The sequence below is a fragment of the Glycine max genome, chromosome 6 (genome assembly GCF_000004515.6).
Source record: "Glycine max cultivar Williams 82 chromosome 6, Glycine_max_v4.0, whole genome shotgun sequence".
Lineage (NCBI taxonomy): Eukaryota > Viridiplantae > Streptophyta > Magnoliopsida > Fabales > Fabaceae > Glycine > Glycine max.
The window spans coordinates 48,938,384-48,956,232 of NC_038242.2; the positions used below are offsets into that span (position 1 = coordinate 48,938,384).

Consider the following 17,849-nt stretch of genomic DNA (forward strand, 5'->3'; position numbering starts at 1 on the left):
TTATATCTTGGTATTTAATTAGTTATTATATAAAATGAGTTTAAATTGTATGCACGGTAATATACATAAAAAACATTATTAATAAAATTTATAACAATAGATAGAGAGGATTCGGTGATAACTTCTCTTTGATTTCCAACCAATATTTGTATGACTTTTAAAAAATTGTTGTTTAAGTCAATAAACATATTATATAAAAATGATTAAATAATAATATAAAATTTATTTATATTATAAGTATGTATATTATTTATTTATTGATATAACAATTAAGTAGAGAAAATATAATAGATGGTTTTGGTTTTAGCTGAAGAAAAAAAATTGATGGAGTCAGTTAATACACTATTTATTCATACAACAATTTAAGAAGAGAAACTGATAATGAACAATTCTAATTTTAGCTGTAGAGAAAAACTTGATGGAGAGACAAGAGAAACTAATAATGAATTATTGTCTAAAATAAGTTGTGAACGGGCAAGATAAATGTGTACATGAGTATAATTTTCATTTCCTAAAAAAAGATGTTATTATATGGAAGAATCGTTTTGCCTTAGCCTTGTTTTTATTTGTTGTTAGCAACATTGATAGTGATGGTTCAATTACCCTGCCAGATGGCAGTTATCTATGGTCTCATGCTGCCACCCAAGTAACCCTTTGTCTTAACTCTCTAACAGATGTCCATTAGAGAATGGTTTTCATTTCCTATAGAATTCTGCCTAATTGATTGTGTTCCTTGTAAGTTGACTAAATCTAATTATTAACTTCAACGACAAATAGTACTAATGTTATTCAAGTGTAATTAAGGATATCAATTGTGAATAGACCAGTGAGGGTACTATAAAAATATCTTCCCTACGTTTTAAGTTTGGTGAGTAAAAAGAGGCTTTTGAGAAACAAGACAACATTATCGACCACGTGTTGCTATGGAAAAACATGTGTACAATGGTCCCATTTGATGAATCATTTTCTCAAATTTGAAACTTACTAGCGACAAACCCATGTAGTAAAGTCTAGAAATTATTCAATGCAGTCCTGCAGCTCTTATATTTATAGAGATTCGTGAATATAAGAATTATGTTGACAATCTAACTCTTGTTTATTTATTTTTTGATATTAAAACAAAATCTTAAATAACAAAGATGAAGAGCATCTAAGAATACGTGCAATGATCGCATAGGATCATATCAAGCTTGAATTTGCTACTTTCTTTTAATTTTTTAAGAGAAATTTTCATTACTAAATACAAGGGGGTCTGTATAAATCAAGTCATGAGAGTCTAGATGAGCTAATTAAATAAAATACGTAAATTATTGTAAATAGATGTCAATTAACAATTCGTGCGCATTACATCGTACGCAACATTGAGCATGGTGATCTTGAAACCTTTGCTGATATTTATGATTATAATGAAACTCAACATATAAGAGGACCAACAAAAAAGCTTGGAAAATGAAAGAGCAAATATGCAATGATGTGAATAGCGGTTAGGGTGTTTGTTTCCCTTCACAAGCTTTTTCTAAACGAAGGTACAAACTAAAGCATGATTTTTTTTCTTTTTTTCCTTTTTCAAATACTATTGTGGTGACATTCTTGCTGTCACAGTTTCCTTGCTAAGAAGGAAAGAATTTTACCTTCACTAGTGTAGACTAATTTGTGCCAACACTATTATCACTAAGGTTGCCAAAAGGATAAAAAAAAAGATGCACCAACCAAAATGCATAGGGTTGGTTAACTAACTAGGTGACTGATGAAACAGAATGCTTATCCAATGCTGAGTCTCCTTTTTTTGTTTTCCCTAAGTATCTCTTTGATATCTGCTTCTCTTCTATCTACAAATACCATCAACTTCTTGATGCTACGAGTTCGACTTGGACGTCTAGGCCTGACCGGTTGCATTTCCTTGTCGTCGATCTTATCAGGCTCTGGGCTGAATTTGTTGTATTGACAGAAGATTCTAGCAAAGAAAATGGTCAGGGCAATGACACATGCAATGCCACATATCAGAAAGAGGCCCCAGAAGCTTGTCAAAGCTAGTTTGTTTGAATCAGTATCAACGGTTGAACACTCCTTTTTATTAAGCCATTTGTCATGAATCTTTTGCAGGTCCCCACTCTCAGAGAGTTGAAGGATGGCAGTAGACAAGTCAATGGCAAGGGGAGAGTCCCTTTGGAATGCCTGTTGTCAGGTAAACAAACATGAGAAGTTGAGAACAATATCCAACCATGTTTAGAAAATTCTCACAAGATATAGACACAACAAGCACACTCATAGTAAAAGAATATTCACCAACAAGCACACTCTCATGTTTGAGTCTTATGGACTGAAGAAACATGATTAAGAGGGTAGCCCTCATTAAAAGTGACCAGTTAAGTTCCTAAATGAAAATTAATCATCGACAAATTCAATGAATACTTGGAACCAATAATATGGTTAAAAAAAATAGTGAAAATTCATGTATAAACTTAGATCTACCTTTATTTTCTTATTTTTCATAGAAAGTGTCTTCATATAAACATTATGTAAGGTACAAAGTAGAGAGTGTGGAATTGAGGGAGGTTGAAGATGAAAACATATGAAAAAGATGAGAAAACATCTCAGCTTTTTTCTGTTTTTTGTCTTTCAAAACACTTATTTTGGAAACAACTTTCAAAACTTAATAGATTTTGGATGAAAATTTGATTGCTGAATAATGTAGTATTGTTTAAGAAAATTGTTTTTAAAAGCATTCATATATACTTGTACTCTAGTTTAATGTTCTTTCAAGCCAGAATAAACCAATTTTCTACTTGTACAGCCAGGGAGGCATCATAACATAAAAGCAACCTTGTATTCTTAAGGATATTCTGAATAGTCACCAATCCTAACAAAAATAATGCACTGCACATTCAAATGGGAGGAGAGAGAGATAAAATAGTGAACAGCAAAATCAGTCATTCTAATCTTTTAGTTTTTTTCTTCATAGAATTTCAGGAAATGTTGGGTGTCTAGGATGACCACACTAAGCCTTTATTTATAATGAGAATAATGATACAATTAAGGTTAGTAATCTCTAGTGTAATTAAGGTAAGATTATGCTATTCCCTATTTCCATATTTACTTAAAGATATAATCATATCTTTTAACATTCTTAAACACGTTTTCAAATCACCATTTCTGAAGTAATTTGCCCTTAAGAGAGACTTTCCAACTCTAGTATTCTAACAAAACAGGAAAACAACAATATATTCTAATAAACTTATTTAATGGATGAACATATAGAATCCTTAACCATAGACATGAAAAAATAGAGATACTTACAAATCCCCAGCCACTTTTTGTGAACTCCTGCCCAACAATTGTGAACTTACAGTCAATGCTAGACATCAAAACCTCAACATAAGGAAGCTCATCAACAACTGCTGCAACCCCTCCAGCTTTAGGGCCACGCCGAAGGGCATCAATATAATCCTCCATGTTTTTCAATGTAACTATCCTAGATTCAGCTATGTTGAGGTCATCTATCAGATACTTGCGCGCGAATGACCCATCTTGAATTCCAATCGGTTGAGTACTCGAGATCAAGCTGTCAATTCCTGCAATTTGTGATGACAGTTGCTGCACAGTGAGGATAGATGTCAAGCTAGCTGTGTAGCTTGAATTTATGATCAACACCACAAAGAGCCATATTATTAGCACCAATCGCCCGAGTCCACTTACAGTATTCTCCCCTGTGTCAGTGTCAACAAATAAGTCAGAATTTCATCATGCAGAACACAAAATAAGGACTGTTACAGGTAAAAATTGAAGAGGGTGTGAAAGAATCTATATGAAACGTACTGTGTGAGAAAAACATTGTTGAGAAACTAAACCTGCAAAAAAGGAACTCATCTCAGCAAAAATATTTAACTTGATGTTAAAGTAAGCATACATACACCTCCTATTTGGAGCTGAGGCAGGATACTCGGATAAAGGCTTATTGGTTAAGGATTGGGAGATATGAAATTATAAATTAGCTCAATGAAAGAAATAAATTGCCTCAATTCTGACTAACAAATTACAATCCACTATTGTATATGATATGATATGATAAAACAATGGTAGAAATGGCCCACCCTTGCAATAAACAGTGTCCATCTTAAAGGGGTCTCTTCATCTACAAAAAGGATTCAGATTAAAAAGGCTTTCAAATGCGGAAAACATACTAACCAAAACACTGTTATGAGTTGTTTCCTCGGAGAACCACGGAACTCAGGATTGAGCCGGTGCTCAAGAATCCACACAACAGTCCCAACGAAGAGAAAGAAAGCACCAGTGACCAACCACATTTGAGTAGTGAACGGCACAAGGAAAGACCAAGGGCTTGACTTCTCCTCCTCCACAGGAACAACAACAACAAGCCCTGATGGCATGAAAGGTTGAGTAAAATCCACAATCCTTGTCCTATTTGTGACAATTGTAACATCTCCAACAACTGCATCAAAGTTCTGAACAAAGAAAGAGTCAAAGAGCCAAATTAACAAAACTATCAGAATTTAAAAAACCATATCAAGGAAAGGACCAACTTTCCATATTATTGCTGCTTGAAGTCCTTTTTAGACCACACACACATTATGGCATTAGCAATGCTAACATAAGATTTAGAAACTCACATTCTGTGCAACTTGCTGCACAAGCTCGTTGTAGCTAGGATTCCTTTCACCATTTCCAAACAACATATATTGTCGCGGGACAGGATAAGTCAACAAGTTTAAGGCTGCTTCAAAGACATCAATGCAATAGCCTTGTACCCCTTGGGGGTTCTTGCTTTTAGCAACAAAATCCTTGAAGCTCACTCGGTTCGGCACTGCTATCCTCAGTGGCTGTCCATTGTTGGGAAAAACCCATCCCCTTGGTGTAGTTGTAGCCTCTCCAGGCCATATCACACTGTAGAGTTGTTGATTGCTCTTTAAAGAAGTCTTGGATGGTTTTTTCTCATACAAAACTTCAGGAGCTATAACTGATAGACCAGAGTGATTTGACCAATAACCAATTCTATGGGATCCGCTGCCACCAATATTTAGAATATCATAGGCTGGACGGACTAAATTCTTTTCCATGTCAAACTCAACTTGACCACTCAGACCAGTGAAGTTCATTCCCAAAATTGTCTTGAGAAACTGAGGGCCGCCATCAAAGGTACGAAGCGATGCTAACTGCAGCATGCTTCCATTTGTGTCACGCAACTTAGGGTCGCTGGAGAAAGATATATTTCCACCTTCATTGAGATAAGCATCGAGGGCGCGAGCTGCTAACCAAACAGAATCATATGCATAAAGTGCATAAGAATTGAAGCTCACAGTCTCATTGTCTCTTTGGCTTTTCAACCTGGAGAGAAAACTCTTCTTGAGATCAGTATCCGGAATGTGATGATGAAATGCAACAACACCTTGCAAGAGATCCATTGTGTCAGTGTCTGGTAGATCAAAGGAATCCAGCACTGAAGGAAGCCAATCTGTTGCAATCCAAACATATCCACTGTCCATCATTCTTAGCCTCTTGGCAATAGAGAAAATTGCTAAACCATGATCAGGATTTACATGTAGAACATAGACACGCGATTCCATTAAGTTCACCTCATTTAACAAGTCACTGATATCACTTTCTGTGGCACCAGGAGGGAAAGCAGCCTTGTAAGAGATCTTGGCACGTTTCCTTGACATTGCATCCCCCAAAACAGAAACTCCATTCCTTCCATTGTCATCATCTATGTAAATGGCAATTACCTTCTTCCATCTGTAATAATCAACAAAGTCTGCAATTGCATACATCTGAAAATAGTCGTTCTGAGTGGTGCGGACGAAATACGGATATTGTAGAGAAGATAGAGTGGGATCAGTTGCCCCAAATGATAAAAGAGGAACATGGAGTTCATTAACAACATGAGATATGACATGAGCTATTCCAGATGACAGTGGACCAACAACAGCAACCACATCATTCTCCATCAACTGCAGAGCTACATGATTAACAAGATTAATCAAGCTTGTTTACTCCACCTAATTAGGACAAAACATGGATATATAGTTGCTTAGGTACTTTTGAAGTTGTTTTCCAATCAGAATCTGATGAAAGTTTTACCTTGATAGTCGATGTTAACTTTCAATGCAAACTTTTGTTATGGAGATGACCGAGGTAAACTCTAATTTTGATTGGAAAACAGCACTGAAAGTACCTAAAGAACTATTTATAAATGTCCTAAATATTAATCAAGCATAATGTTTTTGGTCCAATACAGATTTTCTAGGTGTAGATAGTCATGAAAAATGTGACTTGACAAGATTGGTAATCAAACTTTAAAGAGAATTCTGCAATAAACAATTGATATGGAAGGACACCGTGTGAGATGAGAAGAGCTAATCTAACTATTTAATTACACATGTGTGGTCAAGATTAGATTTAAGCAAAACTAACCTTTACCAAACCCCACTTAGAATAGAATGGTAAGATTAGCTCGTCTCACATTACAGGGACCATGAGATCATAAGCAGTGAGAAACGAGTCAATCTTGACCATTTGAACTTTAACATACATAAAGTTGTCAAGCAAAGTCAAGAAAAACCAATTTGGTAAGAGAGAGATAGCATCTGAAATTTCAAGTTTTGGCAAATACCTTCCATTGTTCCAAGAAAAGCACTGCAATTTGTATCACGTAAAATTACTTGCAGATCAATGCCAGGGAGAATGCTGGTGCTGGAATTAACATCCTTAACAGCAGCCATAATTGCAGGTAAAGCTGATCTTCCAATGACAGAATCCATAGTAAAGAGAGCACCAAACTTCACAACCTTGGGTCTAGAAGAAACAGTGGAATTCACACTGGTAGGTGAAAAAAAAGGTTCTTTTCTCCCCACCACTTCAAAGGGAATCCACAAGCACAAGCACAAAACCAAGAGCAACAGTGTTCTTCTCCCCATAACCATGCTGCCAAAGAGAAACCAACCTTCCTTCAAAATTCAAACTTCAAAGTATACAACAACTCTCTCTCAGCTTCAGTTATTCTTCTTCTTCAGCTTACACCACCATTCAGCGCAGAGAACTAAGCACCAGTCAAGTGCCAAAGCCATTTCATGAGGAACAACAGCACAAAAAGTAAGCAAAAGTAAGCAAGCACCATCATAGTTTGATAAAGAAGAAAAACTCATGACTCCATGCGCCTAAAGATTCTATGTTTTTGGGAGGGGGTAGCCCAGAAAAGCTAGGATTTTCAATAAGCACTCAACAAGAAAATTCCATGTCCATATATAACTTTTGGTGATTCTAAATATGAGTGAACCGCAATAGTCCAATCATGCCCAGAAACTCCAAAAGATAAGCCACTGAAAATAAATATTAAAAGGTTCCAACAACTTGTTGGTGCCTTGGAGAAGTAAAACCCACATGTTTAATTTATTAATTATTAATATTAAAAAAATCAATATAATATGTGACAGAAACCTGCATAGCACGTTAGGAAGAGGAGAATATCTGAGATTACCTCAAGAAAGAAAGACCAGAGTTGAAGGGATAAAAAAAAAAGCTTGCAATAGTGATGTTCTGAAACATTGGAACATAACCAGCGAAAAAAGGAAGTTACTGTGTCTTAGGTTCAAGAAAAGAATCATTCACTCGCTTTCAAGCATATTCATTGCACACTTGGTCGTGCTTAAAGAGATCTTTGACGTTTCCGGGGATGGAATCAACGTGTTCATTTTGGTTCAGTTTTTCTAATTACATTTACATTAAAGGAATCTTACTATTATTGTTCATTTTCTCCTCCATCTCAGTTTTACACTTTTTCTTACCTTTTTAATTATATCATTTATCATGTTTATTATTTTTTTCTTTATCTCTTTTTTCTTTCTAGTCAAATATTCCAGAAATTATGAGATCATCAGGAATACTAGGTAATATGTATCCATCGTCTGATCAATATCTATGTGGCAAGCCATAACACATGTAGGATCCTAAGTCAAGAGGAATAATTTATTTAAAAAATGAAAGTTAATAATTACTATCATGAAATGGAGAAAAAAATTGGTGGAGGAATTTAAATATACCAAATTAAGGGGATAAAATCTATACATTCGATATATTTATATATATTTACATGTAATTTTTAAAAGTGAAGTGTGAATCTGCCGCCATCGATCACAGGCAATTCAGATTTTCAATTTTAAAAAATAATAACATTTAATTGAAGGTATATTTTTTATTTATTTAGAAGTATATTTTACTAAAGATTAGACTTAAACTGGAAATCTCTTATTAATTGAATATAAATCTATGTCAATTGATCTATATATTCAATGATTAGTGTTAGATTTGTTTGATTGAATAAAAAGTAGATTGATATAAATTAAAAAAGTAAAAAAAAAAAAATAGGTAAAAAATAAAATAAAAAATTAAAGATAATAATTTATTTCAAAGATGGGGTATACGTTATTTTTTCTTTATATTAAATTAAAATTTTTAAAAAGTAATCTTTTAAAAATAATTAAAAAGGTATAATAATAAAGTATATTAAATGCACCTGTGAATGCAGACAAGCCATATCTTGGGAGGAAGAGGAACTGGACACAAAGTCATGGGCAGCCAAAACATTGAGAAAGACTGGTTTGGTTGTGACTTGTGTGAGTCATCCTCGTGTCTCTCATTTTCCACGATTGCGTTCGAATCTTCCATGGTGGATTGGTGGAATTCAAATTTTCATTTCCCCGGAATTAAAGAAGGGCACACACTCTTTCTTTGGGTGAACTCATTAAGATAGTGGTATTTATTTAAGAAATTAACTTTTTGAACAATTTTTTAAATAAATTTTAAGAAAATATTTCTTAATATTAGTAATTCGAGATATTGATCAAGTGATCATTATTTTTTCAATAAACTTAATTTAAAACAATTGGGATAATTATTATATTTTTTAAAATAAAATTTAAGATAAATAGTTAGTTTCATTCTTAAAAGTGTGTGACACGGTCAAATATGTTCTTTAAGAGATAAAAAAAGTAAAATTTAATCTTCAAAAGTATAAAAAATGAGACAAATTCATCTCATTGTTAATTTTCATTCATTAACGTTAGAAAACTTGTTTACTTGACACTCGGGACGAAAATGTCACGAAATTAATTGCTCACATAAACTTAAGGACTAAAGTTACTAACAAACATGTCTCTAATTTAACAAATTGTTGACATTTTTTCTATCGATTATATAACTTATTGACACATATATCTAAGAAATATATAAACTTAATTAATTGATATGAGTGACAAGATACATGCATCAATAACACATTAAACTTTCAAGTAAAATTGTTAACTCATAATATAATATTGATGATAATAACTTATTGACTTGTCACATTGTCAAGAAGTCTAACATGATAATCACATTTTTTTTTAGATAAATTGTGTTTTTAAATCTTTCATCAACTAATATAACTTTATTGATTATTTTGAATAGATGGTGATTTTAAAAGACATTTTATATATAAAAAAGTTGCATATCACAATCTTATTGCTAACTTGTTGACAAATATACCAATATGTACAAATAGTAATAAATGATGATAAATAATAAAATATCTGGTGTCAACTCTATAGGAACTTTACTTAGATTCAAAGTTTGTATATACCAATTTTAAGCAACACTAATTGAGGAAAGTTGATATATTCTAGAATGAAAGTGCATAAATGTTAAAGTTTAAGACATAAAACTCACCAAGCAAGGTTTAGAGACAAGAAGGACAAACGCTCTCGTGTAAAAATGATAACTTGGTGCAGAATTTTGGAGAAGTGTTAGGTGTTTGGCCTACCAAAATTACTTTTGACGGAATTTTTTCATCATTTAAAATTATTCCAACTATTAATTTCACCAATTAATATACTCTAACCATGATCTCTCATGTGAAAGAGCCTAAGTCACTTGATTTCACTCCTAATCTCTTAAAAAGCTAAACCAAGTAACTTCTTTTAAAAATAAAGATACATAAATCAGGCTAACAAACACCATTTCATCCCTAGATATGAATTACTTCGAAGTTCCTTCACATCCTTGATGTAAAAACATTTCCTAGTTATTAAACCATGAACAAAACAATAAATATAGAAAGGAAGCAACAATACTAAAATAACATTAAATAGACACTAAAGAACATTAAAGAACATTATATTGAGTTTTTATATCCAAACCCCTAACAATGGAAATGAGTAAGTTTGCCTCTAATGGCCATCTGAGACCCAAAATAAGAAGAAACAAAGAAAATGAAGAACATCTAAGAAAAAGAGCTCTCAAAGTGACTTTTGTCTCAAAAAACTACTCTAGGCGAACTCCACTTGTTCAATGGAACAATGCCCTTTTAACCACCTCAGAAACTTTGCACTCTTGTGTTTTTTTCAAAAAGTCATCACATACTAAGCCTGCATGCGGGTTGAGCACCACACAGTACAACTAGCTTAACTAACAATGTGTTGAGCCTACATGTACATGTGTGTGCTAAGCGTGCATGTACGTACAATTGGCTTGAAAACCACCAGATGCTTGACACATGTTTCTTCATGTTGGGCTTCTTGTGCTGAATGAGTTGCTCCAATTCTTCACACATCTTTTGATCATTGTTATTGTAATAAAACTCTATAAGAATCGTAGAATTCACTAACTTTAACTTTCTTTAAGCTAAAAATCCAAAAAAACCTAAATTCCTATCTTTTTGGATCAACGTGAGCATTAAAAGAGAGAAAATGAAATAATTGTTATGTAATTTAAGTGCAAAAATCAAATATGCATAAAAAGTGTCACCTATTAGACTCCTTAATGATGTGCTAAGTCAATGTTTTTTTTTTGTTACATCATCAATAACTGGAAATAAACTAAAAATTAAAATTACAAAAACTAAAATCAAAACAAAGTTTTTTGAATGACTATAAAAATTTATTTTATAGGAATCAAAAAGCTATTTAAGTTTTTTTTATTACTAAAAAATAAGGTTTAATTACACTTTTTACTTTTTAGTAAATTTTACCTCCAACAATTAATTTTGGCATATTTTACCCCAACTTTATCCTTGTAACTTTTTATTTTTAAACCTTTATTACTAAGTAACTGTGTTAACTGATGACATAACAATATTAGCACGTCATCAAGGAGTCTAATAAGATAATTACATGTAAAATTTTGGATAAACTGTATTTTTAAATTCCTCATAAACTAATATGACTTTATTAATTATTTTGAACCAATGATGATTTAAAAAAAATTGACCAAAAAATTTACATATAATTATTATTATAGACCTTTTGATGATATGACAAGTCTATGAATTGTTAATGTCATTGTTATGTCATCAACAACTATCTAATAAAAATAAAGACTAAAATTTGGGACGGAGAGAGTAATGTTTTTTCTCATTAATTTGTTGTTGATTTATACATAATTTTATGTTTTTCTTGATTCTTTAGTCATTACTCAAATTTCTTTAATTAAGAATAAGTACAATTGGATAGCTTCAAATTACTAGTATAATAATTTTTTTAATTAATTAAATATATTTATTTTTCAAAAATGAATATTTGAAACACCTGTAATTTTTATTTTTACTGTATTTTATTAATTATAAAATAATATTTGATAAATTAAGTTATTTATTTTTCTAATTTTCCTCAACTTATTTTTAAAAAAATATTTCACATACATTAATTTAAAAGTGTCTCTATAATAAACAAAACAATTTTTTTACAAATATATAGAAAATAAATGTTAGTATATATAAGTATAAAATTGTGAAACTTTATCTTATTAAGCATGTATCTTATAAGTAATATCATTACACTACTTATTTCTAAAAAAAAATTCTCAAAGGCTGAAAATGTAAATTCACAAAAAAAGCAAAGGCTGAAAATCTAAATTCTCGATCGAATGTGAGTGTGAAAGCTATGAATGGTGGTTACACAATAAAGTTTTTTTTTACATAATAAAGTTGAAATAGTGATGAAGATATTTTTCATATGTCAAATGAATGAACAAAGTGGGGAACATAAAATTCCGAAAAGAGAAACAAGTTAAATACGAAAAGGGTTAATAATATGCTCTTCTTTCACAATTTTCATTGTGTATATTTTGTTAGAGTTCTAATTTATGATCATTTAAATAGTTTTTTAGATTATTACGGTGATGAAATATTTGTTGAAAATATTTATTGATTTTATAATTTTATTTGTTGAAAATTTTGGTTGGTCTCTTTTAATAAAATCTGAATTTTTTTTTCCAGATTCAATGTTCGAATCTAAAACATTAATTAAAAAAAATGAAATTAATTTCACCCAGGCCAATTATTAAAGGAGTATAAATATATTGACCGTGCAAATTTATTGCTCAATAAATGGTCCGTACTGACAGCGTTAAGATAAAATGGATGATAATTGCATCCAAATTCGAAAGACGACGAGATTGGTGTTTTAGTTTTAGTTTTCTCTCTCTCCTACCCATTAAGTCAAACCCTTATCCGAATTAGTCAATGCTATTTATTTATTGGTTAAAAAAAATCATGCAAATAATGGTACTAAAAGTTTTAATAGCAAATGACACTCCTGCTTTTTCTTACTTTTTTATTCTCGTAATTAATTTATTTCCTATATTCTTTTTCTTATATTTTTTTTAAGTGTAGTATAATTATTGAGAATAAAAAAGTTTTAAACTATTTTTTTAATCTTTAGTGACTTCATCATTTAATAAATATTTGTTAATAAATTGAAAAGTTGCTTCAACAAAATACATAAATCAACGGAAACAAAGTTGAAACGAAAATTGAAAAAAATATTATAAAAAATTTAATTTGTTTTTGTCTAATAGTATTATCTATATCAACTTTTAGTTATTTAGAATAGAATAGTTGAATAGTAGAGTGGACAAGAAGGTTATATACATGACAGTCATCGACATGTGATCATGGATGGAGTTTTTGAGCTGGGAGGAGACCTTGTTGAACGAGACATGAAAGAAGAAAATAAATTGGCGTAGAAAGTGCACCAAATTATTGCGGTAATCAGCCTAGATTCCTAGCATTCATCTTTAAAATATATTAAATTAGTTTTTTTTTTTAACGTTAGAGAAGTTTTGAATTTTTTTTTTTTAATTATAATAAGCAAATAATTAATAAATTAAAAGATCTCTTTATTTTTTCAATACTTCTATTTGAATATTAAATTAAATAATCATTTATACTTATTTTTATTTATTTTTAAATATTAATAAACTATGGAATTTACTCTTGCAATTGGTTAAAATACTATACATACAATAAACGATTTCGTACATTGACTTTGTAAATGTTTTAAAAGTATCATAATAGAATTTGACTTCTCTAAAAATGTGAGAAGATTACACCCATTAGAAAATAAAGTACTAATAAATATCAATTTAACATAAATTTAATGCTATACATGTTAAGTCTTTATAATACATTCAAATTAAAATGTGACTTGCTCTTTTTTATAAAAGAGAAAAAGAATTATTTATTGATAAAGTTATCCAATTATAACACATTATGCATAAATGTTTAAAATAATTTTTTTAAAATAATTTAAACCAAAATTTATAATTAAATAATAGTATAAAATTAAACTGTTTTATCCAATATCAATATATATTCATTAAACTCTTTATAAAATTCAATCTGATTTTTACATTAATTTTTTTTACAAAAATGTCCTTAATGAATTCTAATTTAAGACAAATGTAAACTATAAAAGCATCATTTAGTCATGTGCATGGAGTCAATATTTACATAAATCTATGCATATATATTCATGTTATTAACACAACTGATCTATACTATGATTAAGAACAACAAGCGCAGAGGCGTGTTTTGTCCATATTTACCTCTGGTAGGGACTTAATAATGAGATGTGTTTTGTCCATATTCTTTAATATTTTGCTTACCTTGAGATTCTATCATATCTATTATATATACGTACACAGCCACGCAGTTTCACTGTGTGTAAAAACCAGCTGCGCTCCAATATCAAATAATGGATCATGTGCACGTGGGACCCGGAGGAAGACCTGCAATCAAAATTCAACGATCGTGTCTTTTACATCCTTTACCTATTGGTTCTGATTAGTGAAACACGTGAGTCACATACTTTATTCTTTCATCCTTTCCTTTTTTCTTTTCTTCATTAATCTAGACGAAGCATAAAAGTCACTGTATATATATATTGACCACAAATTTTTAATTTAGAACTTTGTACAAACTACCTAAATTTGCCATACTTGACTGACCTAATGAATTTTTAAATGTTGAGTTTAATGCATAGTTTTTCGAATGAGATAAGAGTAAACTTACTTGTTCACATTGTAAAAACATTGGAGGGATGACTCTGCATGTTTTCTTAACTCCGTCCTAACCATGAACTTGAGTTTAAGTATATGCTCATCTCTATTTATACAAGATACCATCTAATAGCTCTTTACACGTGTTCTATTAGCATTGACCCTTAAGAGGCAGGTGTCTAGGTATATACATTCATGTTGGCTCTATAGTTGATACGTATGCATTGCTGCGGGTCTTTAATGTCAAAGATGTGGTGCACAAATTAACTTGGTATGTCGCCAAGTTTAATGATGCCCGGTCGCCCTTTAGAGATAAGTTGGCATGTAGTTGGAGACCTATCTTTGTTGGATGATCCACAATACTCACTCAAACCCTTATAGATAAGTTGACATGTGTCTTGGATTGAGTAATTCGTAATACATTGGTACTATGAATTACTTAATTCATAATACAAATGTATTATGGATTACTCAATCTAGAACCATATGTGGGTGGTGTGGCACGATGGTGAGTTTTATGGGATGTGGAGGCTTGTGGATCATAGTGATTTGCCTAGAAGTGGTGGGTGGTTGGGTGGTGGCATGGTGGTGGGTTCAGTGTAGTGTGTAGGTGGTGTTTAGGGGTGACAATGGTGTTGGTGTTGGTATTGGGTGGAGGTGGGGTGCGATGGTCATGGAGGTTTGGAGGAGAGGCAAGTAGGATTTTCCTGGAAGAGGAAAGATAAGAAGGAAACATTAAGAATTTTAGGAGTGTGTCAAGCAAAAAATAAGGTGCATTGAGTAATTGTCTCTTATTTGAGAACTTCACAATTAACTACAATTTAATATTAAGATATTTTATAAATGTCTTGTTTTTTTTTTTACATCCAAAAGGTATTTGAGATTTTTTATTTGATATTAACTAATTCTTCTCTCATCAAATTGATCCTTTGAGATAAAATGAAATTTTTAATATTGGCTCTTGCTTTCTTTATACATATATAAATTGGGCCTAAAATTTTCGCTTAGTTGAGTTGTGATGTTGCGTCCAAATTGCTGCTAGGCACTTGGTCACGTTGTTGCCTTTGGGTAAATGTTAACACATCTCATACTCATATTCTTTCCTTCCTTATACGTTGTTGGGTTCACTTTAACTATAGTGCTAATTTTTATTTATTTTATTATTTTGCACCTTTGCGGCTTATCCAATAGCTTAGGAAACCTATGATTTTTGGTTGTTGAACCAATATTGTACTGGACGATTTATTTATTTATTTGGATCAGGACTATTTATTTTAGTAGTTAAATTATCTAAAATCTCCTTGGAATGTGCATGTAACAAGTTTTTTTGGAACTAGCTAAATTTGTCTACAATTTGTGCCGTGTTTGGAAAATTTTCAATTGGCTTTGACATGATATAGAGATGCGTCATGTGCGTATATATACTCACCCACTTTTTCTTTTTAACTATGATCTTATTGAGTTTGAACCTAAAACTTCTGCATATTACTCAAAATTCCTCGCCACTATACACTAATTTGTGGTAACTACCTGTTCTTTTTAGTTTATACATTGACAGAGAAGTGTGTCGATGTTTATTTTAATGAAGTTAATTCTTCTATTTTTCTATTTTATGTTTAGTGGGGTTTTATATTTCTTACAAATGCTCCTTTAAATTTTTTAACTATGATAATGCATCCGATATTTTACTACTATAATATTTGTGAAGAGTATATATTGTTTTAAAAAAATACTTGGAGTTTTCTTTAGTAGTTTGATTCTTACTTTGTTTTGAACAAAATGGTGACAGTGAAGTCACGTATGCCAAATTTAAATTGAAATTAATTAGTGTTTCACTTTTGTTTTTGCACTAACATTCATAGCAATGTGAATTTTTATGGCTTAAGTTGTGTTTGTTTTTCCATTTAATGTCAATCCAATCTTTTCGTCCTAGTCACATTGAACTACGTTAGAAAGTGTACAAATGTTAAAACAAACACACTTAGAAAAAGGTGTTAGAGACCGCGTTCAATGTCAATCCATAATTTTTTTCACTTTCATGTTTGCACAATAGTATCAAGTGTTTGCAATTATATAACTAAAATGTTGATTCAACAAACTGCAATCTTAATCATACTAGACTTAATTTGATTATCATTTAATGTGTTTTCTTTATGCTACTAATTAATGTTAAGATTCCTTTCTGCTAAACAGTTTAGTCACAAGATAAAGAAATTATTGATTTTAATATAGTAGTGCAAATTAATTTGTGGTTAACTACTTATAATTCAGTTTATACATCAAAATTGTTGACAGAGAAGCATGCAAATATTGAGTTCCTTCTAAATCTTGTGGCTTTAATCTCAAATGTTGCTTTAATTTGCATCACTCCATCTACAAGTATTTAGTTTGTTGCTGCTAGTTCAAGGGGCTATAAGTCTTGCATGCTCTTTGTTTGCCAAATCTCTTTTAAGTCAACTACGTACTCCAACATTTTTTTTTATAATAACTACTCCAACATGCTATCTTGTTTCATGACACAATAGCCAATAGTCATGTACTTTATGCCTAATTTCTTCATATTTTTGGCTTCTCCAACCTCTTTGTGGATATTTCTAATGGTTATCAGTTACACAATTGGTTCATGTATTTCATGTTTCTTTTGTTTTTTAGTATTGCTGGATTCTGGATAGGCTTTTTTTTACCCTATTTTTGGATTATTTTTTTCCCATCAGGCTATATCATCTTGTGATGATTTTTTATCTGATAATTTTGGAGTCCAATCTCTTCCAATTGCATAGAGCTCTCCCTATTGGTGCAAGATAACCTCTGACCCAAGATTGACACAAGCTCTCCAAAATCTAATCAATAACAACTTTAACTCTGTTTTATTCTCTAAAATATATTTCCTCACTTTAAAGAATCAAATCAGTTTTTAATATATAGTAATCATACAATCGAAAAACTAACATACACCATTGTAATTATGGGGTCAGAGGTTATCTTGCACCAATAGGGAGAGCTCTATGCAAAATATGTAAAATATGATCAATATGAATATGATAAAAATTTAAATAACTAAACATAACAATAAAATTTATATATTCATATGATAATAAATTTTTTTAAAAATACCAACTATTAAGAACCATCAAGAGATATGTCCAAAAAAAATACTAAGACTAAAAAACATCAGGTCTAACAAAAAAAATTAACTAAGAGAACAGTGATATGAACGAGTCACATTCTCTCACTCTAAAGCAAAAAGGGGCTTTTCGCGTTGTGCACGCAACAGAACGTTGAGAGAGAGGGAGGAGGTACGTACCTCGCACTCACACATGCGCAAACGTCGACAGAGCGACGGTGGCGCGGCACGGCTACGGCGACCACGGATTAGTTACGGTGATGGCTTCAAAGACACTGATGCAACTCGGCTAGGATCGTAAGTGAGGGACTTAGACACTTCTGCGAGCGGCGACGGAGGTCCGACAATGGTGTTTGATTCGCTTGCAGAGCGGCAAATGTGAAGGAGAACTCAACGTGCC

At 31.5% G+C, this 17,849-nt stretch overlaps 1 protein-coding gene across 2 annotated transcripts; it reads right to left on the bottom strand.

Annotated features, from left to right (window-relative positions):
- Positions 1–1,469: 1,469 nt before the first annotated feature.
- On the bottom strand, positions 1,470–7,712 carry LOC100792741 (glutamate receptor 3.4). Of its 2 annotated transcripts, XM_006582284.3 has the most exons (7): positions 7,493–7,712; positions 6,629–7,054; positions 4,629–5,974; positions 4,186–4,463; positions 3,817–3,848; positions 3,298–3,707; positions 1,470–2,175 (listed from the first exon to the last, which is right to left on the bottom strand). In XM_006582284.3, exons 2-7 carry the CDS (start codon positions 6,936–6,938, stop codon positions 1,762–1,764), a joined length of 2,790 nt encoding a protein of 929 aa, XP_006582347.1. In that variant the 5' UTR covers positions 6,939–7,054; positions 7,493–7,712; the 3' UTR covers positions 1,470–1,761. The 2 variants fall into 2 exon arrangements, with proteins under 2 accessions (XP_006582347.1, XP_006582348.1); XM_006582285.3 differs by lacking the exon at positions 7,493–7,712 and having other exon boundaries at positions 4,629–5,966; positions 6,629–6,767.
- Positions 7,713–17,849: the final 10,137 nt, after the last annotated feature.